General features: G+C 44.2%; 1 protein-coding gene across 1 annotated transcript; it reads right to left on the bottom strand.

Annotated features, from left to right (window-relative positions):
• On the bottom strand, positions 1-25,258 carry mov10l1 (Mov10 like RNA helicase 1). Its single transcript, XM_014124464.2, has 25 exons — positions 25,042-25,258; positions 24,578-24,705; positions 22,020-22,207; positions 20,215-20,377; positions 19,951-20,063; positions 19,345-19,532; positions 18,601-18,744; positions 9,141-9,545; positions 8,804-8,998; positions 8,371-8,485; positions 8,047-8,224; positions 7,809-7,879; positions 7,613-7,704; positions 7,049-7,107; positions 6,747-6,899; positions 6,370-6,551; positions 5,799-5,945; positions 5,576-5,697; positions 5,368-5,467; positions 5,045-5,191; positions 1,697-1,870; positions 1,206-1,355; positions 888-995; positions 418-650; positions 1-298 (listed from the first exon to the last, which is right to left on the bottom strand). The coding sequence occupies exons 2-25, from the start codon at positions 24,669-24,671 to the stop codon at positions 274-276; spliced, it is 3,546 nt and encodes a 1,181-aa protein (XP_013979939.1). The 5' UTR covers positions 24,672-24,705; positions 25,042-25,258; the 3' UTR covers positions 1-273.
• Positions 25,259-27,446: the final 2,188 nt, after the last annotated feature.

Here is a 27,446-nt window from a genome sequence, read left to right as displayed (position 1 = left end):
AAAGGTTTGTGTCATATTTATTACTGCCACCCAGTGGACGGCATGATAACAGCAACATACAGCAGTTAAGAAATGGAGTGCATTCTCTTAATACATCTTTTACAAACCATTTCTCCATTTCTCACCGATTAAGACATTATGTAGCCGACTGTGTAGAATAACAAATGCAGAGAACCAAGTCACCGTAATGTAAAGAATGAAAGAAGAAACTTCTATTTGAACATAATAGTACAGGCAGTAGTGGAGTGTTAGACAGCGGTGAGGGCAGTGAACTCACTCCTCTTTCTCACTGGCAGCTCTGAGGAAAAAGAGATGAATGTGTGTTATTACCGACAAATTAAAGCCACATCGTGAAGCGTCTTGCTTTACTCAAATTAAAATGGTGTGTGTGTGGTGCATAATACACTCTAAACACACCGGTGTGCTGTCCTGAGACAGGTTGGGGGGTCACAGCCCAGGTAGGCCCCGTTCTCAAAACAGTACTGGAGGAAAGCGTTGAAGCATGGGTCCTTGACGAGGATGTGCGGGTTGCCCACGACGATGAGCAGGGCTTTGGGCCGCGTGATGGCCACGTTGAAGCGCTTAGGGTTGGACAGGAATCCCAGTATGCTTTGCAGGTCGTTGCCCTGCACCGACTCATTTGCCCTCACCTGGAACAACAAGAGGCCATTTATTTAGATGTTTTAGGGTAGGGGTGAATTACAACTTCAATTCAGTCAATTCAGCAAAGTGATATTCAGCTCATACAAAAGTGACACATTTTTTTATATTTTCAATTTCAGAATTGATTCCCTTAATTGAAAAGGAATGGAACCAAGACCCTGTAAAGGGAGAAATTAGTCAAGAGTTCAATAATGAGTAGGACAGACGAAGGATTGGAACGTTACCGTGGACAAGATGATAACCAGAAATTCCTGTCCCTGGAACTCCTCCACAGAGCCCACCTTGATGTCAGACAGGCCCACCCGGTGGAGCAGCACACGGATCTTCTCCGACTGGAGAGGAGGTTCATGGTTCAGGGTTCAGAGTTAAGGGAAAACTGTACTACTGTGACAGAATGAGTCACTTTTTATGAGTTTGAGGCCTTTTAAAATAGTAGATATCGCCTTCTAGAGGCTTAGACTCTATGGAGTTATCAGCAAAACGAGCAGATTGACAAAACAGAATAGGACCAACCTTTGATGGCCGAAATGTGCACTACTAACCTGTTTCCTGTAGGGGGCGATAATGCCAATGTCACTAGCAGCTACAGGATTGTAGAGCTTCTTGGCCAGCTGGCAGCAGTACAGCATCACCTGTACCGCCTCTCCAGGGTTGAACCACGACGGGTTGTTGCCCTCCCTCATCTCTGTGCCCTGAGAGGGGGAATGATGACTGGCATTATTGGTGTTCGACTTCTAGGTTCTGTTCCAACCGAAGAGGAAAACCCATACTTGTCAAAATGTCTATGGTAAACAAGGAGAGGAAAGAGGCTGGAAGAGGGCAGGAGGGTACGAGTATGTAAAGACGAGACTATTGAGAAAGAGGCCATGTCTTGAGTTCATTTTAGGCAAGTTCTGCCTGCGACTATGGGACCCAGGTCGTGCTACCTTGTCCCTGACCTGCTTTCCCCCCCACTTTTACAACAGCTGATGTAAAAAGGGCTTTAAAAATACATTGATTGAAGAGGACAGGGAGCAAGAGAAGGGGTCCTTACCCTGACTCCGTGGAAGATGAGGGGAAATCCCTTGGTTGGCAGACGGCTCCAGTGACAGAGAGAGTCCACTACGGACCTCTGGGCCCTGACACACAGCTCCCCGTTGTAGAACAGTCTAGAGGGCAGGGCCAGGAGGGCCTCGTGGGAACGGTAGTTGTACACTAGCTTGGTCACCTGGAAGAGGAAGACGAAAGGCCACCAGGAGAATAGGTCAACTGTGGTAGCATCCATTTACCACGCAGTCCTTTGTGGCTCAGTAGGTAGAGCTTGGTGCTTGCAACAAGGGTTGTGGGCTTGATTTCCGCTGGGGATATCCATGAGTAAAATGTTTGCACACATGACTGCAGGTTATCCTGTTTAGGATAGGGGGCAGTATTTTCACGGCCGGATAAAAAAAGGGACCCAATTTAATCTGGTTATTACTCCTGCCCAGAAACTAGAATATGCATATAATTGTTTGATTTGGATAGAAAACACCCTAAAGTTTCTAAAACAGTTTGAATGGTGTCTGTGAGTATAACAGAACTCAAATGGCAGGCCAAAACCTGAGAAGATTGCATACAGGAAGTGCCCTCTGACCATTTCTTGGCCTTCTATAGCCTCTTTATGGAAAATAGAGGATCTCTGCTGTAACGTGACATTTTCTAAGGCTCCCATAGGCTCTTAGAAGGTGCCAGAACAGGGAATGATGACTCTGCAGTCCCTGGCTGAAAAACAGTAGCGCATTTGGATAGTGGTCGATCTGAGAACAATGAAACGGGTGCGCGCGTGCACGTGAAGAGTCCATTTTACATTTTCAGTCTTTGAACGAAAACGACGTCTCCCGGTCGGAATATTATCGCTATTTTACGAGAAAAATCGCATAAAAATTGATTTTAAAATTTTGTCACGATACACGTCCGCGCGTCACCCTTCGGATAGTGTCTTGAACGCAAGAACAAAACGCCGCTATTTGGATATAACTATGGATTATTTGGAACCAAAACAACATTGGGTGTAAACTAGAAGTCCTGGGAGTGCATTCTGACGAAGAACAGCAAAGGTAATCCAATTTTTCTTATAGTAAATCTGAGTTTGGCGAGTGCCAAACTTGGTGGGTGTCAAAATAGCTAGCCATGATGGCCGGGCTATCTACTCAGAATATTGCAAAATGTGCTTTCACCGAAAAGCTATTTTAAAATCTGACACCGCGATTGCATAAAGGAGTTCTGTATCTATAATTCTTAACCTCTATGGGCTAACTGGCTTGCGTCCCACCTACTCAACAGCCAGTGTAATCCCGTGGTGCGATATTCAAATACCTCAAAAATGCAAAAACTTCAATTTTTCAAACATATGACTATTTTACACCATTTTAAAGACAAGACTCTCGTTAATCTAACCACACTGTCCGATTTCAAAAAGGCTTTACAACGAAAGCAAAACATTAGATTATGTCAGCAGAGTACCCAGCCAGAAATAATCAGACACCCATTTTTCAAGCTAGCATATAATGTCACATAAACCCAAACCACAGCTAAATGCAGCACGAACCTTTGATGATCTTCATCAGATGACAACCCTAGGACATTATGTTATACAATACATGCATGTTTTGTTCAATCAAGTTCATATTTATATCAAAAACCAGCTTTTTACATTAGCATGTGACTAGCATGTGACTAGCATTCCCACCGAACACTGCCGGTGAATTTACTAAATTACTCACGATAAACGTTCACAAAAAAACATACATTATTTTAAGAATTATAGATACAGAACTCCTCTATGCACTCGCTATGTCCGATTTTAAAATAGCTTTTCGGTAAAAGCACATTTTGCAATATTCTCAGTAGATAGCCCGGCATCACAGGGCTAGCTATTTAGACACCCAGCAAGTTTAGCATTCACCAAAGTCAGATTTACTATAAGAAAAATGTTATTACCTTTGCTGTCTTCGTCAGAATGCACTCCCAGGACTTCTACTTCAATAACAAATGTTGGTTTGGTCCCAAATAATCCATTGTTATATCCAAATAGCGGCGTTTTGTTCGTGCGTTCAAGACACTACCCGAAAGGGTAAAGAAGGGTTACGAGCACAGCGCATTTCGTGACAAAAAAATTCTAAATATTCCATTACCGTACTTCGAAGCATGTCAACCGCTGTTTAAAATCAATTTTATGCAATTTTTCTCGTAAAAAAGCGATAATATTCTGACCGGGAAATCGTTTTTTATTACAAAGAGAGTGAAAGTAAAAGCATGCTATCCCCTCATGCACGAGCCACAGTCTAATGGCCCTCTGATAGAGCACTTGCCAAACGCGCTAATGTGTTTCAGCCTGGGGATGGCATTACATCGTTCAGCTTTTTCCCGCCTTCTGAGAGCCCATGGGAGCCGTAGGAAGTGTCACGTCATGCCAGAGATCCCCTGTATTTGTTAGAGATGATCAAGGAGGTCAAGAAATGGTCAGACAGGCCACTTCCTGTAAGGAATCTTCTCAGGTTTTTGCCTGCCAAATGAGTTCTGTTATACTCACAGACACCATTCAAACTGTTTTAGAAACTTTAGGGTGTTTTCTATCCAAAAGCCAATAATTATATGCATATTCTAGTTACTGGGCAGGAGTAGTAACCAGATTAAACCGGGTACGTTTTTTATCCTGCCGTGCAAATACTGCCCCCTAGCCCCAACAGGTTAAAATAATTGTTATGTATTTTGTCAACGTTTATGATGAGTAATTTAGTAAATTCACCGGAAGTTTCGGTGGGTATGCTAGTTCTGAACGTCACATGCTAATGTAAAAAGCTGGTTTTTGATATAAATATGAACTTGATTGAACAAAACATGCATGTCTTGTATAACAATGTCCTAGGAGTGTCATCTGATGAAGATCAAAGGTTAGTGCTGCATTTAGCTGTGGTTTTGGTTTTTGTGACATTATATGTTAGCTTTGAAAATGGGTGTGTGATTATTTCTGGCTGGGTACTCTCCTGACATAATCTAATGTTTTGCTTTCGTTGTAAAGCCTTTTTGAAATCGGACAGTGTGGTTAGATAAAGGAGAGTCTTGTCTTTAAAATGGTGTAAAATAGTCATATGTTTGAAAAATTGAAGTTTTTGGATTTTTGAGGAGTTTGTAATTCGCGCCACACCCCATCATTGGATATTGGAGCGGTGTTCCGCTAGCGGAACATCTAGATGTAAGAGGTTATAAAACAAGTCTGCTAAATGGCATACATTATATTACAATGCAAGGGCAAAACATTCTGTAGAAAAATATGCAGAATTTATATTCATAGTTGGTGGATTCACTATGCAGGATTTTAGTGATCATGGCAATGACAGGGAGTGTGCATGCGTCTACTCACCAGCACTGGGTTGTATCCGCCATTCTCTCTGGAGTACAGAGGGTTGGCCATCAGTCTCTCCAGCAGGGACACCCCCAGGCCGAACGCCTGCGCAAGCTTGGACTTCACAATTGGACCCAGCTGCCGGGGGTCTCCGGCCAGAACTATCTAAAAGGATGGCGAGAGCAACAGAAAATATGACTCACTTCCTGATCAGGAGGCTACAGAAGGCAGTGTCAATTATGACTTCTGTCAGTTACGGGCAATGGGTTGCTTTCTTCACAGTTGCGCCACTGTAGTAAGGGTTGTACTGTGGTTGTAGATGTACTCGTGTTCAATCTAACCTGTCCGTCTCTCTCTGACAGAAGCCCCAGAGGTATCAGTGCCTCTGGCTCCGTGGCTTGGCCAGCCTCATCCAGAAACACATGGGTGAAATGACCCACACTGAGGAAACGCAGCAAAGAGACAATGACCTTAGTTAGATCAGGTTTACTACAGTTAAGTTTCCTCTGGTGAGGGAGGTTAACACTGAACCCTATTACCCTCCCTCACCGCAGTCCAATCTGGTAGAACATGCCGGCGCTGGAACAGGTGCTGACCACAATCCTGTGAAAGGAGGCGTGTCGGATGTCCTCCCCAGCCTGAGAGTACTGCCTTAGAACCTCCGGGATGGCCTATGGAGATACAGAGGGAAATGCGATACAGACAGAGGCACGAACTGGTCGGGAAAAAAATAGGAATGATGAAATTCCTGCGGCGGCAATGGGTGCAGTACCTCTTCCTGTCGACAGGAGGCGTTGACGCGGGCCAGGCTGGCAGCGTTCAGGTATCCACTTTCATGGAGACGGATACAGACGAGGTCTGCAGCACTGTTGGAGGGAGTGCACACCAGCACACGACTACTGGGTAGGCGGTGATACACCTATGGGAGGAGGCCACAATTATTTATTCAGGGAACTAAAATGGAGGGAAAATGCGGTAAATAACCAAATACAAGAAACTTGATAGAGCTTGCCAGGTGCAATGGAATCGATGGAACATACTACAAGTGCAAACCCTGCTCATCAGGCAGGCTGACCCAAACAGTCAAAACATTTGAAAGAAAACCAATCCTATTTGAACCCGGGTTTTGGTTGTTTATTTCTCTCTCTGTATTGTTCGTAAGTAAGCCTTTCACCGTTTGTCTACACCTGTTGTTTATGATGCATGTGACAAGTAACATTTGATATTCATTGGGGACGTGCCCTTTACAGTTAATCGGCTCGGGGATTCAAACCAGCGAACTTTTGGTTACTGGCCCAACGCTCTTAACCCCAAGGATACCTCCCAGGTTGAGGGGTGTCTACCTGTAGTATGGACTCTATGAGGGTGATAGTTTTTCCTGTCCCTGGGGGTCCAAACAGGATGTACGGCGTGGGCCGACACTCCCCTGCCAGGATACGCTTCACTGCCTCCCTCTGAGACGGGTTCAGCTGCTGGTTGAATAACTGGCCTGGGTTAGGGATGGGTTTAGATGGCAGCCTGGAATCTGAGAGAATTAAAGAGGCTCAATACTTCATTCCCCTCTCCATCACTGATCATTCATTCTGTCTCACAAATGTACTGAACTGTCCTAGTTAGGACACGAGTTCTAATGCCCTTCAGGTTTATGACACTTCAGCAGCTCTAGTATACAGAGAATCTCTGTGCTATCAGAATGAAGGAGTCCCAATGCTTATATCACCTGGTTTGGTTTGTGTGGCCCTTGAGACCATGTCCACAGAGACACCTGACAGCTTCACCCCATCGGTTGTGAGGGTGCCCTCTTTCACCTCCTCTGGACCCCACTCTCCCGTCCATAGAGGGGCCTGAAGCATCACAGCTTTAGGGAAGAACACTGGGAAGAAAGGAGAGGACGCACAATCAGTGGTGGATCAGACAGGAAATAAACTTACCAGGGGTTGGGGAGAGAGAAGAGAAGAATAAATAGTTGACTAAATGCAACACATTTTGGAAATGGGATTGAGAGAAAAAAGACAAGATCACCATTCTCTTCAAAGTGCTTGTTCTGGTCCAGTGCTAAGTGGCATCGCCTCATGGACAACCTGTCAACGCAAACATCATCATACATAATCAATATACTGTCAACACAAACATCATCATATCATTATACTGTCAACACAAACATAATCCATATACTGTCAACACAAACATAATCCATATACTGTCAACACAAACATAATCCATAAACTGTCAACACAAACATAATCCATATACTGTCAACACAAACATAATCCATATACTGTCAACACAAACATAATCCATATACTGTCAACACAAACATAATCCATATACTGTCAACACAAACATAATCCATATACTGTCAACACAAACATAATCCATATACTGTCAACACAAACATAATCCATATACTGTCAACACAAACATAATCCATATACTGTCAACACAAACATAATCATACATAATCCATATACTGTCAACCTGTATACTGTCAACCTGACACACATTATCTATGCTAAAGGAACAGAGATCAACACTTAGGTAGTGACACAGAAAGGATCCTTCCCAGAACCAGGACAAGGCAGGTACCTGTTTAAGGTGAACTCAACATCTAGAGGCTCTCCCAGGTAGCCATGCTGAAACTCAGTGTTCACCCTCAGACTCACATCCTCGTCACTGATCTGTGGATATGGTCCACAAACAGTGTTCAGGTCAATGTGAACAAAGCACAAGGAGAATTAGAGCTGCAAGCAAAACGCTAAAGAAGATCAAAACCTCTGAGTACCTCTGTGACGTAACCGATGTACTCCATCACCACGCCTCCACTGATTGGCTTCTTCAGCGCCACTCTGTCACCTGTAGAGCAGACAAAACACTATATCAAACATCTCAATTCAAGTATGGCTGACTCTGTGAAACAACACATTTCATTGTACCCATCTGGAGTGTGAGACAATCAAACGTCCTATTATTATTATTATTATTATTACTACTACAAGGCCAAATGAAGACTCAACAGATACCTATGAAGAGACTGGGCCTGCCCTCAGCCAGGCCAAGCACCTCTAGGTGCAGATAGATGGCACCTCTCCTGAGGAGGGCTCCACTGATGTTGAACTCCCTGAGCTCGCTCTCAGCTTGTAGCTCCTCCAGCCACAACAGGGACGAGAAACGGAGACGCATGTTGGCCCCCGACAGAGTCTGTCAGAAATAGAGCAAAGGCCCCCATATCAAAATCCTGAGCGACTTTTCAATCAAAACCAAATTGGAGCCAAATTCCTGTAGGGAACAAAGCATTTAATTGACGATAGAAGACTTCCTTCTGAGTTAACTTGCGGTTCCCTTACCTCTCCTAGACATGGCTGGGCCACCAAAACGTCACGGTCGGCCTCCATACAGTCCCGTAGAGCCTGGGGCACTGGGTAGTTACTCAGGAAGTTAGGCAGGTGGCGCTTAGTCAGCCTGTGAAATAAAAAAATAAGAATAGAAAGTCATAGGCTAGCGACTAACTACACAGGAGGGGTGTAATTCTAACTACAACTACACAGGAGGGGTGTAATTCAACAATGTGGACCAAACTGTCATCATTCAACATGTCCAACATGGGTAGAGTAACTAGGTTGGGGGGGGGACGACATTTGATTATAGAGAGAACGTTGGTGGACAGCATCACCAACTAGTCAAGATAATCTTATTCTATAGGGAAATGTGGTTGGCAGGTAGGCCGAACATACTTCACTACATAATAGAGCACTGAGACACTATCAGGGTGTAGTCTACCGTTGAGGTGGATGGGCAGCCATCACAGTGACCACCTGGGCAGCCTGAGGAAGGGGCAGTGGGGCTGCCGGGCAGTAGGGAGCAAAGGGCTGGAGAAGACTCTCCTCTTTACTGCCTACTGTGACCTCCAGACGCCTCCCGATGGTGAAAGAGGGGAAGTGCAGGAGCAGCAGCTCCGCACAACGCCCCAAGTTCCTAGGGTAAGATGGAGGGATACATACATCATTGTTTTAAAAACCTGAATCTTCAGAAGAAATTGATTCAGACAGATAAGTGACACCACCAGAAATAGACAACTATACCAGACTTGTGTAGCAGCTAGCTAAGCATGACTTACTTGGCTCGGCAGCAAACTTTCACAGATACCTTCTCCCCTGGTGCGATCTCCACGTCTCGCTCATCTGTCCGTATGGCAGGCTTGTGAACAGTGTCCTGATGTGCCTCACCATTTTCTTCAACCACATCTCCATCTATCTCACTCATCTCCTTCCCATCACCATTGAGCACTGCAGTAGGCCCAGCAAACCCGGACTGTGGGTAGAGAGCGGGACCCACCATGGGAGTGCGCTTGCTGGATAGGCCCTGAATACCCCGATAGAGGATCTGTGTTAGAGCAGGAAGCTGTACAACCCCCTTTCTCTGTCCCGGTGGGTCTGCCACAGTCCCTAGGCTGAACTGCTCCTCTGAGTCCCAGCCAGCAAACTCACAGCACTTCAGTCTATGGGTCTCAGAGCCTTGGTTCCTGTCAAGAGAATAGAGAATACAGCGCATTCGGAAAGTATCCAGACGCCTTCCCCTTTTCCACATTTTGTTACGTTACAGCCTTATTCCAAAAAGGATTACATTTCAAAAAAATCCCTAATCTACATACAATACCCCATAATGACAAATCAAAAACAGGTTTAGACATGTTTGCAAATGTATTCAAAATAAAAAAACTGACTTATTTACATAAGTATTCAGACCCTTTGCTATGAAACTCCAAATTAAGCTCAGGTGCATCCTGTTTCCTTTGATCATCCTTGATGTTTCTACAACTTGAACACAGTGGCCTCTGAATACTTAAGGTATTTCAGTTTTTTTATTTTTAATACATTTGCAAAAATGTCTAAAAGCCTGTTTTCACTTTGGCATTATTTGGTATTGTGTGTAGATTGCTGAGAAACACATATATTTAATCCATTTTAGAATAAGGCTGTAACGTAACGTTGAAAAAGTGAAGGGGTATGAATACTTTCCGAAGGTACGGTATGTCTGGTACCACAGGAGGAAAAGTATCAACAAGATCAAACACATCGTTTCCATATGTTTTATGCCATTTGCTCCGTTCCAGCCATTATTAACAGTCGTCCTCCCGTCAGCAGCCTCCACTATCTGGTGCTATCCCCAAGGTTTGGAAGGCGGCTCATGTACCCCCCCTTCAAAGCTGGTGACCCTTGTGACCTACATAGCTAAAAATCGCCTTATTTCAAAACTTCCTTACCTAGCTAAAATGATTAATTCTCAGATCTTTCCTAGAACACATTTCATGTACACATTCAATGTACATCAGTTAGGTTTTAGACCAGGTCATTGCACTGCATCCCTAGTTATAAAAGTGGTTAATTGAATGGATAAAAGGCAACATTGTGCTGTCCTCTTCATTGACCTGTCAAAGGCCTTCGATACTGTTGATCACCCACTGCTAATTCAGAGGCTTTCCTCAATTGGCCTAGAACAGGCTGCATGTATCTGCACCTCAAGGATGGAAAACTTGCACAAGGTGCAACTTCGAAATTTGGTTGTGCATCAGCAGTTTCTCTTGTTCTGTCAGTAACTCATTTAGCCCATGTCAGCTAACATTTTAAGATTGGTAAATTAGTTCAGCGGCCAGCTATCTAAACGTATAGTAATCATGGTCAAATTAACGACCGGGGGGGCATTGATTTTGTTAGTTACTCACTCAGATAAAATATGAAAAACTGCAAACGTTTCTCTCCGCCCCATCGTAAAATGTGTAGAATTGCAGCAAACTTGCTATAAAAAAAAGGCAACATTTTCTCTACCCCCATGACAAAATGTGCCGAATTTAGGAAATGTACTCTAAAACTTTACATTTCTCTCTGCTGTCAAAAGGGGGGGGCTGCTAAACTGTTTTGCTCTCAAGGTGGGTGTGGGGGACGACAACATTTTTGCTTAAAGCACCCAAAAAGCTAGGGTCAGCTCTGACAGTGGGTATGGATGTGAGTACACAGACCCATGATGAGTTCAGATTTTTTGGGGCCCCCACCCCCATCAAAGTTGCCCATCCTGTTGTAACTAGTTTACTTCACAGATAGAACTCAAATGTGTATTCTTTGATGGTGTTAAGTCAGGTTTTCTGGATATAACGAAGGTGTCAATTCTGGGTCCTGCATAGGGCTGGATGATCGGATTAATTAAAATGTATATGTTTTTGCGCAATATTCCAAATGCCTGTATCGGTTTTATGAGCGTTTATGTCCGCTTGTTCTAGTCTTGTATTTTTGGTCGTCTCCTTCGCTCCTTTTGTGCTGTGTGCACCTCCCCATTTACCCCAGAGACCTATATATATATAATGACGAGATGCACGCCTCCGCCCTAACAATGGGAGTCGTCACAAAGGCAGGCGACAAGCTTAGGTCCAAAATAAGCCCATTGAAAGACATTGGGCTTATTTTGGACAGATTTTAGCGTGAGTGAAACCTTTCGCTTCGCCTTTTCTTCTATGGTTTACACACACACACACACACACACACCCAAGCCCCTCCCCCTGCCTCACACGCCAACAAAGTTGAGAGATCTTCCTCTGACAAGCAATTACATTTTCAATAGCCTAATGTCCGCTACAAGAACTAAGTTATTAGTGAATGTGCATTATGCATGGTTCTAGGTGCATATTTTCTTGCTACAAATGTTAAACTATTTTGATAAAATAAAGTGATTAGTGGGTCTTGTGGTTGTGGAAGGCTTATATTTAGCCTGGGTATAACTTCACAAGTCCTGAATTCATTTGATATGCAGTGTAATTGACCTTTAAAATTGTACAACGCCACTTAGAGAACAATCATTATTTTATTTTTTAATTGAGAGATATATCCTGAATTGCCCACAAGTTTGAAAGAAAATAATCGAGATATGATTTGTAGGCCATATTGCCTAACCCTAGTCCTGTACTTTACCCTGTTTACATTAGAAATATTGACTTGTCTGTAAAACAAATTGTAACCACTTGTATACAGATAACTGTTGTGTATGGTATTGCCACCACGGTTGAACAGGCTCTATCTGAACCACAGTCTGCCTTCATTGTTTTACAGAAAAACGTTCTTGACCTGAAATTACTATTGAATGCAGGTAAAACTAAGTACATGTTGTTCTCTAGAGTGCATACAAATAACTGATGATTTAAGCACATGTACTTTAAAAATGGTGCCCATACTGATCGTGTCCCTGCTTACAAATATCTGGGCATCTATACTGAACAAAAATATAAACATGTAAAGTGTTGGGCAGAAATAAAAGATCCCAGAAATGTTCCACAAAAAGCAGTGCCTTAGACCGCTGCGCCACTCAGGAAGGCCAATACTTTTACTTAGGCATATATTTTACAAATTACATTTACTTTTGATACTTAAGTACACTGCTCAAAAAAATAAAGGGAACACTTAAACAACATAATGTAACTCCAAGTCAATCACACTTCTGTGAAATCAAACTGTCCACTTAGGAAGCAACACTGGCAATACATTTCACATGCTGTTGTGCAAATGGAATAGACAACAGGTGGAAATTATAGGCAATTAGCAAGACACCCCCAATAAAGGAGTGGTTCTGCAGGTGGTGACCACAGACCACTTCTCAGTTCCTATGCTTCCTGGCTGATGTTTTGGTCACTTTTGAATGCTGGCGGTGCTTTCACTCTAGTGGTAGCATGAGACGGAGTCTACAACCCACACAAGTGGCTCAGGTAGTGCAGCTCATCCAGGATGGCACATCAATGCGAGCTGTGGCAAGAAGGTTTGCTGTGTCTCAGCATAGTGTCCAGAGCATGGAGGCCCTACCAGGAGACAGGCCAGTACATCAGGAGACGTGGAGGAGGCCATAGGAGGGCAACAACCCAGCAGCAGGACCGCTACCTCCGCCTTTGTGCAAGGAGTAGCACTGCCAGAGCCCTGCAAAATGACCTCCAGCAGGCCACAAATGTGCATGTGTCTGCTCAAACGGTCAGAAACAGACTCCATGAGGGCCCGACGTCCACAGGTGGGGGTTGTGCTTACAGCCCAACACCGTGCAGGACGTTTGGCATTTGCCAGAGAACACCAAGATTGGCAAATTCGCCACTGGCGCCCTGTGCTCTTCACAGATGAAAGCAGGTTCACACTGAGCACGTGACAGACGTGACAGTCTGGAGACGCCGTGGAGAACGTTCTGCTGCCTGCAACATCCTCCAGCATGACTGGTTTGGCGGTGGGTCAGTCATGGTGTGGGGTGGCATTTCTTTGGGGGGCCGCACAGCCCTCCATGTGCTCGCCAGAGGTAGCCTGACTGCCATTAGGTACCGAGATGAGATCCTCAGACCCCTTGTGAGACTATATGCTGGTGCGGTTGGCCCTGGGTTCCTCCTAATGCAAGACAATGCTAGACCTCATGTGGCTGGAGTGTGTCAGCAGTTCCTGCAAGAGGAAGGCATTGATGCTATGGACTGGCCCGCCCGTTCCCCAGACCTGAATCCAATTGAGCACATCTGGGACATCTGTCTCGCTCCATCCACCAACGCCACGTTGCACCACAGACTGTCCAGGAGTTGGCGGATGCTTTAGTCCAGGTCTGGGAGGAGATCCCTCAGGAGACCATCCGCCACCTCATCAGGAGCATGCCCAGGCGTTGTAGGGAGGTCATACAGGCACGTGGAGGCCACACACACTACTGATCCTCATTTTGACTTGTTTTAAGGACATTACATCAAAGTTGGATCAGCCTGTAGTGTGGTTTTCCACTTTAATTTTGAGTGTGACTCCAAATCCAGACCTCCATGGGTTGATAAATTGGATTTCCATTGATTATTTTTGTGTGATTTTGTTGTCAGCACATTCAACTATGTAAAGAAAAAAGTATTTAATAAGATTATTTCATTCATTCAGATCTAGGATGTGTTATTTTAGTGTTCCCTTTATTTTTTTGAGCAGTGTACATTTAAAACCAAATACTTAAGACTTTTACTCGAGTAGTATTTTACTGGGTGACTTTCAATTGAGTCATTTTCTATTAAGGTATCTTTGGCCACTTTTTCTACCACTGGATGTACTCATGCCAAAAGCTTATCTATACTGAACAAAAATATAAACTCAGCATGTAAAGTGTTGGTTCCAAGTTTCATGAGCTGAAAAAAAATATTTGAGGAATGTTCCATAAGCACAAAACACTTTCTCTCAAATTGTGTGCACAAATTTGTTTACATCCCTGTTAGTGAGCATTTCTCCTTTGCCAAGATATGCCACAACTGTCGAGTGATTAAAGCTGATTTAAAACAGCAGGGTCATTAGGTTTAGTATTCATCACTGCATGGTTGGCCCTCTGATGTCACGTAGGTTGATACATTACTATGGGTGCATTTACAAAGCCCTTTTAGAAAAAAGTCCCACTGTATCGATCATTACTAACCTTTAGACATACTAGTTACCACACCCAGTCTCAGGGATGGCCAACTCTGGAAATGCATTCAGTCTCTACAGAGTTAGGTAAATCAGCGTTTAGCTTTTTCTGCACTGTTCTTGGGGTAAAATCTTCAAAATGTTAAATGTTCTGGTGCCTTCAGGTCGATTCAGAAAGCTCATCGAGGACCTTAATGATGAATGTGTTTGTTTTTATACAACCATGTTTTCTTCCTGCTTGCATTTTAATGTGTTTATTTCTGTGATCTATGTAATTCAGGGCTCACCTGATGAAATAAATAGTTAAATAAGTCTCACAAAATTATATTCAGAGAGTCTTGGTAGGACAATGGTGCTAAAAATTGTGCTTAAATGTTATTACAGTGCATTTGGAAAGTATTCAGACCCCTTTACTTCTTATACATTTTGTTACATTACAGCCTTATTCTAAAATTGATTAAATCGTTTTTTCCTCACGGTATCCTGGGAGGTCTAACACGGGGGTTTGTGAGAGAGGGGAGGTATGTGCCGCGACGTTGGCTCCCTCTGCTGGGGAGAGCTAAAATGTTTCTGTATGTTTGTGTTGGATGGGGTGACTGCTCTGAGGTTTGGGAAATGAACAAACTGTCAGGTATGAACAGTGTGGTGATTTTATTTTGAAACGCTGTGACCACACACAGCATTTTGCCCAGAGTTTTAGCTTTCCCTTGGAGCTGGAGATTCACCGTGTTCAGGTGGCAGGTGATGTCAGTTAAAACAAATAGCCAGCTTTAATATCCACTGTAGATCACCCAGCTCTGGCTCCTCTCTCCCCTTGCTTGCAACAAATTCACAAATTTGAGGTAGGAGAGAAAGAAATCTTTCAAAAACTCTGCCACGAGACAGCCATCTCACCTCATTTTGAAATATCAAGTTGCCGTATTCTGTCTGGTATTCCTCCAGTAACTGGTGGAATTGCCGGTGATTCAGTGCCCTCGCAATAAAATAAAAAAAATCACCACAAGCACGACTTCCTGCATCACATTCTGTAAGTCACAGTCTGAGTTTAGCCACAAGTGCTTCCTGATGAATGATACAACGAAATGTAACAAATGTGGGAATACTCTCTCTTTTTCTCATCAGGCCTATGAGTACCTTCTCCTTCCCTCGTATGTTTGGGGCACCGTCAGTGCACACAGTTGCCAGGTTTGACTAGTCAATATTATTAAAATCAGCAAAAAAAATGTAACAAGGGCTTTCAGAATATCCTCTTCTCGTGTTTGTCCCTGAAGGGGCAGTAAACATAAAAGTTCCTCTCTGAACGACGCGTTTTGAGGGAAGCGGACCCACACAAACTAGGCAATGACACTTACATCAGTGCTTTCGTCAAGCGCAACACTAAAACACGGGGCCACGGATCTGTCAGTAATAACTTAGCGATGTTCTCGCTGATGTCCTCTATGCATCTTGTTATGGTCGAGTCAGAGTCGCAGTCCCTTATTTTGCTTTAAAATAGCTTCCTTGTTTGTGAAATCAGCATACAATATTTTGGCTGAGGCCAAAAATACATTTATTTGACAATCTCCGAGTCTGAAGGCCTTCTTGTTTCTCGCGAGTAGACAAGCAATCTCATGTTGCCTCTGTCGTTTTCTCTGCAACAGTGCTTGATCTGTCCATTTGTTGTTGTCCATTGAGCTGTCCTTTTGAGTTGCACTATTTTGTTGTTTCTGAGGTTGCTTTGTGGTAGATATGTTTTGTCAAGGTGGGCATGGTGTGACTGGAAACGTTGCTCTAAATCTGCTTGTTTAAAACAATTGACTGTCTTCTGGCAAATAAGACAAAGTGAGCTAGTCCCATCATGCAGTACAAAAAAAAAAACACTTGTCTGTCCATTTCTCTGTTCTTCTTGAATCGACCGTATCCTTCTCTTACCCACCAGAACCACATTTGCTAGCTGCATTTCCCCACTTCCGTCTTCCTGATTCTCCGGTGTTCGTTCATAGCTGTCACGTTCTCCAGCTCTTCCCCCTCATTTTCATTGTCAATAGATTTGTATCTTTTTTACAACATTTATTTAAATTTAATTTAAAAAAAAATAGATCCATGTCAGCCAGACTGCAAAATGATGTGTCGGTCGCTGTAACTGAGCAATTGCGTTCTATTCAGGCAAACGTTCTATTTCGGCCTTTCTGTTCAACAGCTACGCTATGCTGCCATCTATCTGCCGTTCAGGGAACAATAGATATATTCAATGAAGTGATTCAGGCCTACATTAAAACACATTGAATTGAAATTGTATCATTGTTATGTATTATGAATGGAAAATCACAGCGCAATGAGTACCACTGAATTAGGGGTAGTGCCAACCAGCTGTAAAGACCACAAATTGAGCACCGTGGCACACAACGGGAGAGAATAAGGGAGGCAGGGAATGAGCCTACAGGAGGGAACGAAGCTCCCGGGGGACGGAACCAAATGCAAGGAGGCGGCTCAGAAGGACCGAGTCAACCCAAAGTTATTTTGTTGTTACGTTTATTCTAGGTTGCCCAGTAAAGGCATGTTTTCTGACTAGAACCTCCTTGTATGTGTCCATCTCTGTGTGCTCAAACCCAACACCCCGTGGTTTACCAAACCCTCAATCTACACACAATACCCGATAATGACAAAGCAAAAACAGGTTTAGAAATGTTTGCACATTTATATATATACACAAATAAAACGGAAATCTCTCATTTGAAGCATCTTTGGCAGCGATTACAGACTCAAGTCTTCTTGGGTATGATGCTACAAGCTTGGCACACCTGTGTTTGGGGAGTTTCTCCCATTCTTCTCTGCAGATCCTCTCAAGCTCTGTCAGGTTGGATGGGGAGTGTCGCTGCACAGCTATTTTCAGGTCTCTCCAGAGATGTTGGATCGGGTTCAAGTCCTGGCTCTGGCTGGGCCACTCAAGGACATTGAGACTTGTCCCAAAGCCACTCCTGCGTTGTCTTGGCTGTGTGCTTAGGGTCGTTGTCCTGTTGGAAGGTGAACCTTCAACCCAGTCTGAGGTCCTGAATGCTCTGGAGCAGGTTTTCATCAAGGATCTCTCTGTACTTTGCTCCGTTCATCTTTCCCCAGATCCTGACTAGTCTCCGAGTCCCTGCCCGCTGAAAAACATCACCACAGCATGATGCTGCCACCACCATGCCTCACCGTAGGGATGGTGCCAGATTACCCCCGGACGTGACACTTGGCATTCAGGCCAAATAGTTCAATCTGCACCTTTAGGTGCCTTTTGTCAAACTCCAACCGGGCTGTAATGTGCCTTTTACTGAATGGTTTCCGTATGGCCACTCTGCCATAAACGGCATAATTGTTGGAGTGCTGCAGAGATGGTTGTCCTTCTGGATGGTTCTCCCATCTCCAGAGGACCTCTGGAGCTCTGTCAGAGTGACTATCGGGTTCTTGGTCACCTCCCTGACCAAAGCCCTTCTCCCCCGATTGCTCGGTTTGGCTGGATGGCCAGATATAGGAAGAGTCTTGATGGTTCCAAACTTCTTCCATTTAAGAATGATGGAGGCCACTGTGTTCTTAAGGACCTTCAATGCTGCAGAAATGTTTTGGTACCCTTCCCCAGATCTGTGCCTCGACACAATCCTGTCTCGGAGCTCTACGGACAATTCCTTCGACCTCATGGCTTGGTTTTTGTTCTGACATGCACTGTCAACTGTGGGATCTTATATAGACAGGTGTGTGCCTTTCCAAATCATGTCCAATGAATTGAATTTACCACAGGTGGACTCCAATCAAGTTGTAGAAACATCTCAAGGATGGTCAATGGAAACAGGATGCACCTGAGCTCAATTTCGAGTCTCATAGCAAAGTGTCTGAATACTTATGTAAATAAGGCGTTTGATTTTTTTGTTTGAATAAATTAGCAAAAATGTCTAAAAACCTGTTTTCGCTTTGTCATTATTGGGTATTGTGTGTAGACTAATGAGTAAAAAAATATATATATTTAAAGAATTTTAGAATAAGGCTGTAACGTAACAAAATGTGGGGGAAAGGAAGGGATCCGAGTACCTTCCGAATGTAAAATAAACACATTTCTACAAAAGCCTTCATCGGGGTATTTACAGGGTAGTTCTCGCTCATTTAAGACAAGTAGACAGTCCATGGCTGACTCACTGTATCCAGACAACCAGCTCCTGGCTCTCTCCCAGCAGCAGAACCCCAAAGTGTGTCTTGTTGCCAACCACCAGGCCCCCCTTGTCCTCCAGCAGACTATTGATCTCCGCCTCTGGGATGGACCTGTTATTGACAGTAGTCATACTGTTTGAGGAAAAAGACCAGAGAGTAATGGTGTAGGTTAGCGGGCCGAGTCCTAATTCATTATCAGCCTTTAATACAATGGGAATTCTTCCTGAGATTTCACCCAACACAACATACATGGTGGAATTCCTGATAATGCCGGGAGACCATCATAGGTCATTTCATTGATACAAGGGCTTGTGTGGGTGGCAGTGGAAAATGTATTAATTCACTGATCATTGTCCAGGGTCTATTTTTGTAGCTACTTGTGTTCACTGGTAACCATTTCACAGAGCCCTTCAGCAGAAGTGTTTGTGGTTATTTACCTGTGTTCGCTGGTAGCCATGCACAGAGCCCGTCAGCAGAAGTGTTTGTGATTATTTACCTGTGTTCGCTGGTAGCCATGCACAGAGCCCGTCAGCAGAAGTGTTTGTGATTATTTACCTGTGTTCGCTGGTAGCCATGCACAGAGCCCTTCAGCAGAAGTGTTTGTGGTTATTTACCCGTGTTCGCTGGTAGCCATGCACAGAGCCCTTCAGCAGAAGTGTTTGTGATTATTTACCTGTGTTCGCTGGTAGCCATGCACAGAGCCCTTCAGCAGAAGTGTTTGTGGTTATTTACCTGTGTTCGCTGGTAGCCATGCACAGAGCCCTCCAGCAGTAGAAGGACTGGCTGCTCTCCACCACCACCAGACTGACCATGTCCCCAGGGGAGGGACGGTACCCAGCCGGGAGGAGCAGGTTGTCCAGGCTGAAGAACACACTGTCCTCCACCACGCCGCTGCTGCCAAACACACTGGACACACGCACCTGGGTAGGGTGGGGGTGTGGGGGTAGAGTGTGTGTGCAGAGAAGGGGGTGAGACTAGACCTTCAATGCTGCAGAAATGTTTTTAGTACCCTTCCCCAGATCTGTGCCTCGACACAATCCTGTCTCAGAGCTCTACGGACAATTCCTTCGACCTCATGGCTTGGTTTTTGCTCTGACATGCAGTGTCAACTGCGGGACCTTATATAGACAGGTGTGTGCCTTTCCAAATCAGAAGGGGGTGAGACTAAAAGTTTATATCATCACATTAATGTGGACTTGACGGTGATAATTGGACTACAGATCAAAGTCCATGGACAGGAAACATGTAGGTGCTGTATGTTGCCATGTCTTCAGTGAGGTAAAGTTGAAATGCCATTTGCAAGGAATGACTGAATGGGGTTCTAGAGGTGCGACTGACCTGGTCCATGCGGCGGTAGCGTAAGGGGGACACAGAGCGGGCCTGGCTGCTCCACTGGGTGGGACTAATGAAGTACTGGGCCTGGACCCAGTCCCCTTTCATGGGTTCAAAACCTGATGGACAGGAGCAAGGAATTGAAAAAAAGGAAGCATAGAATAGGAAATTAAAGGCTAAACGGGTATAGCATCTGGGACAGCTTGGCAGCATAGAAATAGAATAGTAGAACATAAATAGAAGTAAATCTATTTTGATCATTGACAGTACCATCACAAAGAGCTTGTCGTGGAAAAAAAGTGGTCTGATTGATGAAGCCACCGTCCCGGTCACATGATGTCACAGTACCAATCAGAGGACGGAGCTGGTTGCTGTCTGCCTCCAGGGAGGCTCCTCCCCCTCCTTCCTCCCAGGCATCAGCGTTCTTCTCCACCTGAGGAACGGAATGGCCACAGTTATAACCACAGAACATAGTATGCATGTATCTCTAAGGTTGTATCATACAAGACAAACAAGTGGGATGTGTCCCAATACTCTTCAATATGCTCCTTTCTCCATTCCTTCACAACCAATGAATTGAAAAGTGTCTCCAATTTTATTTAAAAAATGTAACCTCTATTTAACAAGGCAAGTCAGTTAAGAACAAATTCTTATTTACAATGACGGCCTACCAGAAGGCAAACGGCCTCCTACGGGGACGGGTGCTGGGATTTAAAACATTTAAAAATAGGACAACACACACACACACCTCGACAAGAGATACACCACATAAAGAGAGACCTAAGACAAAAACATAGCATGGCAGCAACACAACATGACAACATCATGGTTGCAACACAACATGACAACATCATGGTTGCAACACAACATGACAACATCATGGTTGCAACAACATGGCAGCAGCACAAAACATGGGAGAAACATTATTGGGCACAGACAACAGCACAAAGGGCAAGGTAGAGACAACAATACATCACGCGAAGTGTCCATGATTGAGTCTTTGATTAAAAATAACATATTGTAAAAAAATACATTGTTGAAACCTATAGTCATTTCTAGAGCCGAACCTATTTATCGGTTGACCGATATTAAAATCGGCTGATTTTAGCCTTTTACAGATGTATTTGTATCAGATATATTTAATCCACCGAAAAGATGCAGAGAAAACACACCAAAATTACCTTCCCCTTCATAGACTGACTTGTTTTGTATCTCATTATTTGTCCTGGAGAGGGCACTCTTTACAAGCCTATCTTTCCTTGGCGTGCCAGAGCAAGACTCGACACTATTCTCCAACGCAACTACACCAGTCAGAGAGGAGAGTGAAGTTACTGCTTCTACGGTGAGTGCTGAGTAGATAGAAGCTTGCCAGCTCAATTAAGTGCAAAAAATACACACTAGTCATATACTGTTACGTAAAGTGTCATGGAAGGCTGTTGTGACAAACAATGGATGCTATGACCAAATGTACAGCAAGCAGAATATTCTACTCTGTGGTAACATTATCGTTACAGCCCTTTAGTGAAGCCTGCGAAATCTGGAGTGTTATATTTGCTCTTTGCCAAGGGTATTTCTCAAGCTCTTTCATTCAAATGTTTTCAGAGACACTAACATAGGTTACAAAGTAGTGCTTCATAGCGACGCTTGGATGCATGTGTTGCCACTTGTCAGGGACTGGTGCAAATTCCCTTTTCGCCAACCCCGTTTCCATGACGAGTGCTGGCTAGCTAGCCAGCTAACTACCTGTGAGTGTACTTGACGCCATTCACATTAATGTTCTTTCCTCAGCTTTCTGAGTATCTTTGTAGGGCTGTTTTAAGCACAATCCATACAGACGTTTTTATTCTATTATTAAAACTATAATAAAGATATCTGCAGATATTGTATATTATATTTCCACTCTAAAATCGGACCAAAAATCTCATATTGGCTCTAGTCATTTCACCTGGCAATTGTAATAAAGGTCAGGATACAGAGTAAGAAACCAATTTAAATAGTGAGACCCAGCCAGGTCTCATCTTCGTAGATAACAAAAACATACTGGTTAAAGTGAGGTCTTGGTCAAAGTGTCTCACCCTCAGTGCTTTCCACCCTCCTTGGGCACTGTCTCGTACTGCAAGGCCGTTGACTGCATCCCCGACCCTGAGCGGCACGCCACCCAGCACCTCTCCAGTGGTGAAGTAGATATCGTCGTCGATCATGCCGTAGTCCTGACACAGTAGGGTCACCACGCCGCAGCGCAGGTTGCGGATTTCCTCCATCGCTGACACACAAAAGATTATGACTGGTCATTGATCACTGCATTGAAAAACTTAGTGGTAAGAAAAAGTATGTGAACCCTTTGGAATTACCTGGATTTCTGCAAAAATTGGTCATCAAATTTGATCTGATCTTCATCTAAGTCACAACAATAGACAAAAAGTGTGCTTAAACTAATAACACACAAATTATTGTATTTTTCTTGTCTATATTGAATAGATTAAACATTCGCAGTGTAGGTTGGAAAAGGTATAGGCCCTTCAATCCGGCCCACGAGACTTTGTTTTTACCTCTTTTCTCCCCAATTTCGTGGTATCCAAATTGGTAGTTACAGTCTTGTCCCATCCCTGCAACTCCCGTACGGACTCAGGAGAGGCGAAGGTCGAGAGCCATGCGTCCTCCAAAACACGAACCAGCCAAGACGCACTGCTTCTTGACACAATGCCCGCTTAACCTGGAAGCCAGCCACACCAATGTGTTGGAGGAAACACCGTACACCTGGCGACCATGTCAGTGTGCACGCCCCCGGCCCGCCACAGGAGCCACTAGAGTGCGATGGGACAAGGAAATCTCTGCCTGCCAAACCCTTATGACGCTGGGCCAATTGTGCACAGCCTCATGGGTCTCCCAGTCACGGCCAGCTGTGACACAGACTGGGATCAAGCCTAGGTCTGTAGTGACGCGATGTAGTGCCTTAGACCACTGCGCCACTCGGGAGGCCCTCGCAAATTGATTTTAACAAACAATTGGTCCCTCAAAAATGCAGCCCTCCATTAACTTTCAAAATCCCGATGTGGCTCTCGAGACAAAAAGTTTGCCCACCCGTCCTAGGCTAATGATTCCTCCAAAAGCTAATTGGAGTCAGCTAACCTGGAGTCCAATCAATGAGACGAAATTGGAGATGATTAGAGCTGGTTAGAGCTGCCTTGCCCTATAAAAAAAACTCACAAAATTTGAGTTTGCTATTCACAAGAAGCATTGCCTGATGTGAACCATGCCTCGAACAAAAGAGATCTCAGAAGACCTAAGATTAAGAATTGTTGTCTTGCAAACAGCTGGAAAGGGTTACAAAAGTATCTCTAAAAGCCTTGATGTTTATCAGTCCACGATAAGACATATTGTATATAAATGGATAAAGTTCAGCACTGTGTCCATCCTGCAAAGAGCACAGTGCAGAATGCTCATAGGTTAAGAAGAATCCTAGAGTGTCAGGTAAAGACTCGGCATCTCTGGAACATGCTGACATCTCTGACGAGTCTACGATACGTAAAACACTAAACAAGAATGGTATTCAGTGGAGAACACCACGGAAGAAGCCACTGCTGTCCAAAAAAACCATTGCTGCACATCTGAAGTTTGCAAAAGTGCACCTGGATGTTCCACAGCGCTACTGCCAAAATATTCGGTGGACAGATGAAACTACAGTTGAGTTGTTTGGAAGAAACACACAACACTATGTGTGGAGAAAAAAAGGCACTGCACACCAACATCAAAACCTCATCCCAACTGTAAAGTATGGTGGAGGGAGCATCATGGTTTGGGGCTGCTTTGCTGCCTCAGGGCCTGGACAGCTTGCTATTGTCGGCGGGAAAATGAATTCCCATGTTTATCAAGACATTTTGCAGGAGAATGTAAGGCTGTCTGCCAATTGAAGCACAACAGAAGTTGGGAGATGCAACAGGACAACAACCAAAAACACATTAGTAAATCAACAACAGAATGGCTTCAACAGAAGAAAATACTCCTTCTGGAGTGGCCCAGTCAGAGTCCTGACCTCAACCCGATTGAGATGCTATGGCATGACCTCGAGAGCAGTTCACCAGACATCCCAAGAATATTACTGAACTGAAACAGTTTTGTAAAGACGAATGGTCCAAAATTCCTCCTGACTGTTGTGCAGGTCTGATCCGCACCTACAGAAAACATTTGGTTGAGGTTATTGCTGCCAAAGGAGGGTCAACCAGTTACTAAATCCAAGGGTTCACATACTTTCCCCACCCTGCACTGTGAATGTTTACACGGTGTGTTCAATAAAGACAACCGTATAATTGTTTGTATTATTCGTTTAAGCAGACGGTGTTTGTATTGTTGTGACCTAGATGAAGATGACATTTTATGACCAATTTACACACAAATCCAGGTATTTCCAAAGGGTTCACATACTTTGTCACTAACTGTCAAGGGTTTTGACTAAATCAGAGGTTTGACACAGAAAAGTCCTTAAAATTCCTTTGAGAATACGTGGGTTGTAGCCACTGGCAGTGTTGGATCGCTCTCATTCTGGGATTTATAGCACTCATTTGCTGTCGACTGAAACAGGACAGGTGCGTTGAGAAGCTGCCAGGCTGCTTGGTGAGCTTATTTGTAGACTTACCTGCGTCATAAAACCCATCCACTTCATCCTCCTCTACCTTTCTCCATAGTGGGGCCAGCAACTTGGCTATCACACACTGCACTGCTGTTACCATGTCTGCAAGTAGCTAGATGCTGAAGGTGGTGCTACTGTTAATGAGGGCAGAGGAGAAAACAAAGCAATGTGACTGGTGGTTTATCAAAACCATTTACATAAGTGTGGCCACTCTTGCACGTGATTGCTTTATCTGTCATGCAATGCAGCGCACTTGATAGCTAATACAATTGCCGTTGCATCTAATTTATTAGCACGCTAATGTTGCCAGCTGTGCGAACGGTAGCTAGTTGACTGACATTATGCTTCCAAAACTCGTCTTTATTGCAGGTTTGTAGCTATGTAAACGTGATGAAACTACAACACGGTGCATAACCTAACTAATAAAATATAGCTTTATTCCTGAGAAATGATTGTACAAGGCAACATACCTCTGTTGCAGCAAATTGCTCTTCGTAAACGTGTTCACGTGCTGCTTTCTCACATTATGATAGACAGCGCGCGACTAAAAAGATGCAATTGCGTGCGCGCAGATGGACACCTTTCTTCAAATAGTGTCGTTAACCCGACTGTAAGCAACACGTATGTCCCTATCTGGCGTCCCGCGGTTGATTCGATTCCCCCACAAGTTTTCTGAGCAAAACATTTTTTTGGGGTAGGGGCGTACAGTAAAAAAAAAAACTCCAACACCATGATATCAGCTCCAAGTGATTTCAATTTTGGAAATCTTTTCCAAAGTATTCCCCACATAATATATAGAACTATTTCACCTAGCAAAATGTCGTTGAAAAGACGACTGTGCCAGACGTCCAGTCGACGTTCGGTTTTGGTTGAAAGTATTTGTATACACATGTGCACAGTATCAGAAATTGGTATATGAACAGTTTTTATCAACAATCATACATCACTCCAGTATTTACACACAGTATTTATTTACAACATTCAAGTGCTAATTAACTGTATCTACTACTGAAGAAACATTAATAACCTACTCATTTTTCAAACATCCAGCGTGACAAAATATACATTTTTATTTATTCCATGCCTCCCCATTAAGTCAATTATTGCCAATACATATTAACAAATGGGTTTTCATTCCGTTTTGATATTTCATATTTACATTTCATGTAACATTGACACTGAACAAAAATATAAACGCAACATGTAAAATCTTAGTCCCATGTTTCATGAGCTGAGCTAAAAGATCCCAGAAATGTTCCACATGCACAAAATGCTTATTTCTCTCATATTTTGTGCACAAATTTGTTTACACCACTGTTAGTGAGCATTTGTCCTTTGCCAAGATAATCTATCCACCTGACAAGTGTATATCATATCATGAAGCTGATTTAACAGCAGGATCATTACACAGGTGCACCTTGTGCTGGTGACAATAAAATGTTTTGTCACACAACACAATCCCACAGATGGCCCAAGTTTTGAGGGAGCGTACAATTGGCATGCTGACTGCAGGAATGTCCACCAGAGCTCTTTGTAGTTGTATTTCACCTCCAATGTCATTTTAGAGAATTTGGCAGTACATCCAACCGTCCTCACAACCCCAGACCATGTGTAACCATGCCAGCCCAGGTCCTCCACATCCGGCTTCTTCACCTGCAGGATCATCTGAGACCAGTCACCCGGACAGCAGAAGAATCTCTGCACAAACTGTCAGAAACCGTCTCAGGGAAGCTCATCTGCATGCTCATCGTCCTCACCAGGATCTTTTAAATTTCATTTTGAAAAAAAATTACACATTTTTCTCCCCAAATTCGTGATATCCAATTGGTAGTTAAAGTCTTGTCCCATCGCTGCAACTCCCGTGCGGACTCGGGAGAGGAGAAGGTAAAGAGCCGTGCATCCTCTGAAACACAACCCAGCCAACCCACTGCTTCTTGACACAATGCCCGCTTAACCCAGAAGCCAGCCGCACCAATGTGTCGGAGGAAACACCTGGCGACCGTGTCAGCGTGCACTGCGCTCGGCCTGCCACAGGAGTCGCTAGTGCGTGACGGGACAAGTACATCTCTGCTGGCCAAACCATCCCCTAACCCGGACGACGCTGGGCCAATTGTGCGCCGCCCCATGGGTCTCCCGGTCGCGGCCGGCTGCGACAGAGCCTGGAATTGAACCAGGATCTCTAGTGGCACAGCTAGCACTGCCCCATCATGGAGGTGGGGTTATGGTATAGGCAGGCATACGCTACAGACAACGAACACAATTTCATTTGTCCTGAGGCCCATTGTCGTGCCATCCATCCTCCACCATCACCTCATGTTTCAGCATGATAATGCACAGACCCCTGTCACAAGGATCTGTACACAATTCCTGGAAGCTGAAAATGTCCCAGTTCTTCCATGGTCTGCATTCTCACCAGACATATCACCCGTTGATCATGTTTGGGATGCTCCGAATCGACGTGTACGACAGCGTGTTCCAGAGAGTGTTGATAAGCTTAAATGTCCGTCTCTCACCCATGGAGAGACCTATATACTGTATCTCACCCTCCAAACAGTCTGGGAGGTAGCAAGGCAGGGTGGCTTGGCTCATCTCCTGGTCAGTAGGGGGTGAGTGAATCATCACTGGTTCATACACACACACACACACACACAGGACAGGGACATAGAGTAGAGCCTAGTTAATATAACACTACTATAGAAATAGCGTATTTTTGTTGGTGTAAAGGACGTCACGCTGCTTGCTTAGCGAGTACCACTTCCTCCCGATTCGGCCCATATCTGGCTGGAACTTGGGATCTCTGCCTCACAAACACACCGCCTGACAGTCCTCCGTCAAGCGTCTTATCGCGCCACCTCAAATTCCTTGCTGGCACACG

The sequence above is a fragment of the Salmo salar genome, chromosome ssa10, assembly GCF_905237065.1.
Source record: "Salmo salar chromosome ssa10, Ssal_v3.1, whole genome shotgun sequence".
Classification (NCBI taxonomy): domain Eukaryota; kingdom Metazoa; phylum Chordata; class Actinopteri; order Salmoniformes; family Salmonidae; genus Salmo; species Salmo salar.
The sequence above is the reverse complement of the archived record's forward strand: the minus strand, read 5'-3'. Positions and strand labels throughout refer to the sequence as shown.

What these genes read in the sequence shown, in the direction of transcription:
- mov10l1 (XM_014124464.2), bottom strand. Translation starts at nt 24,671, where the DNA reads ATGGTAACAGCAGTGCAGTGTGTGATAGCCAAGTTGCTGGCCCCACTA. An exon ending in CAAGCACTTTGAAGAGAATG is followed by an intron (nt 6,900 to 7,048) that starts GTGATCTTGTCT and finishes CTTTCTTCCCAG; the next exon opens with TGTTCTTCCCTAAAGCTGTG. An exon ending in TCATCTTCCACGGAGTCAGG is followed by an intron (nt 1,356 to 1,696) that starts GTAAGGACCCCT and finishes TCCCCCTCTCAG; the next exon opens with GGCACAGAGATGAGGGAGGG.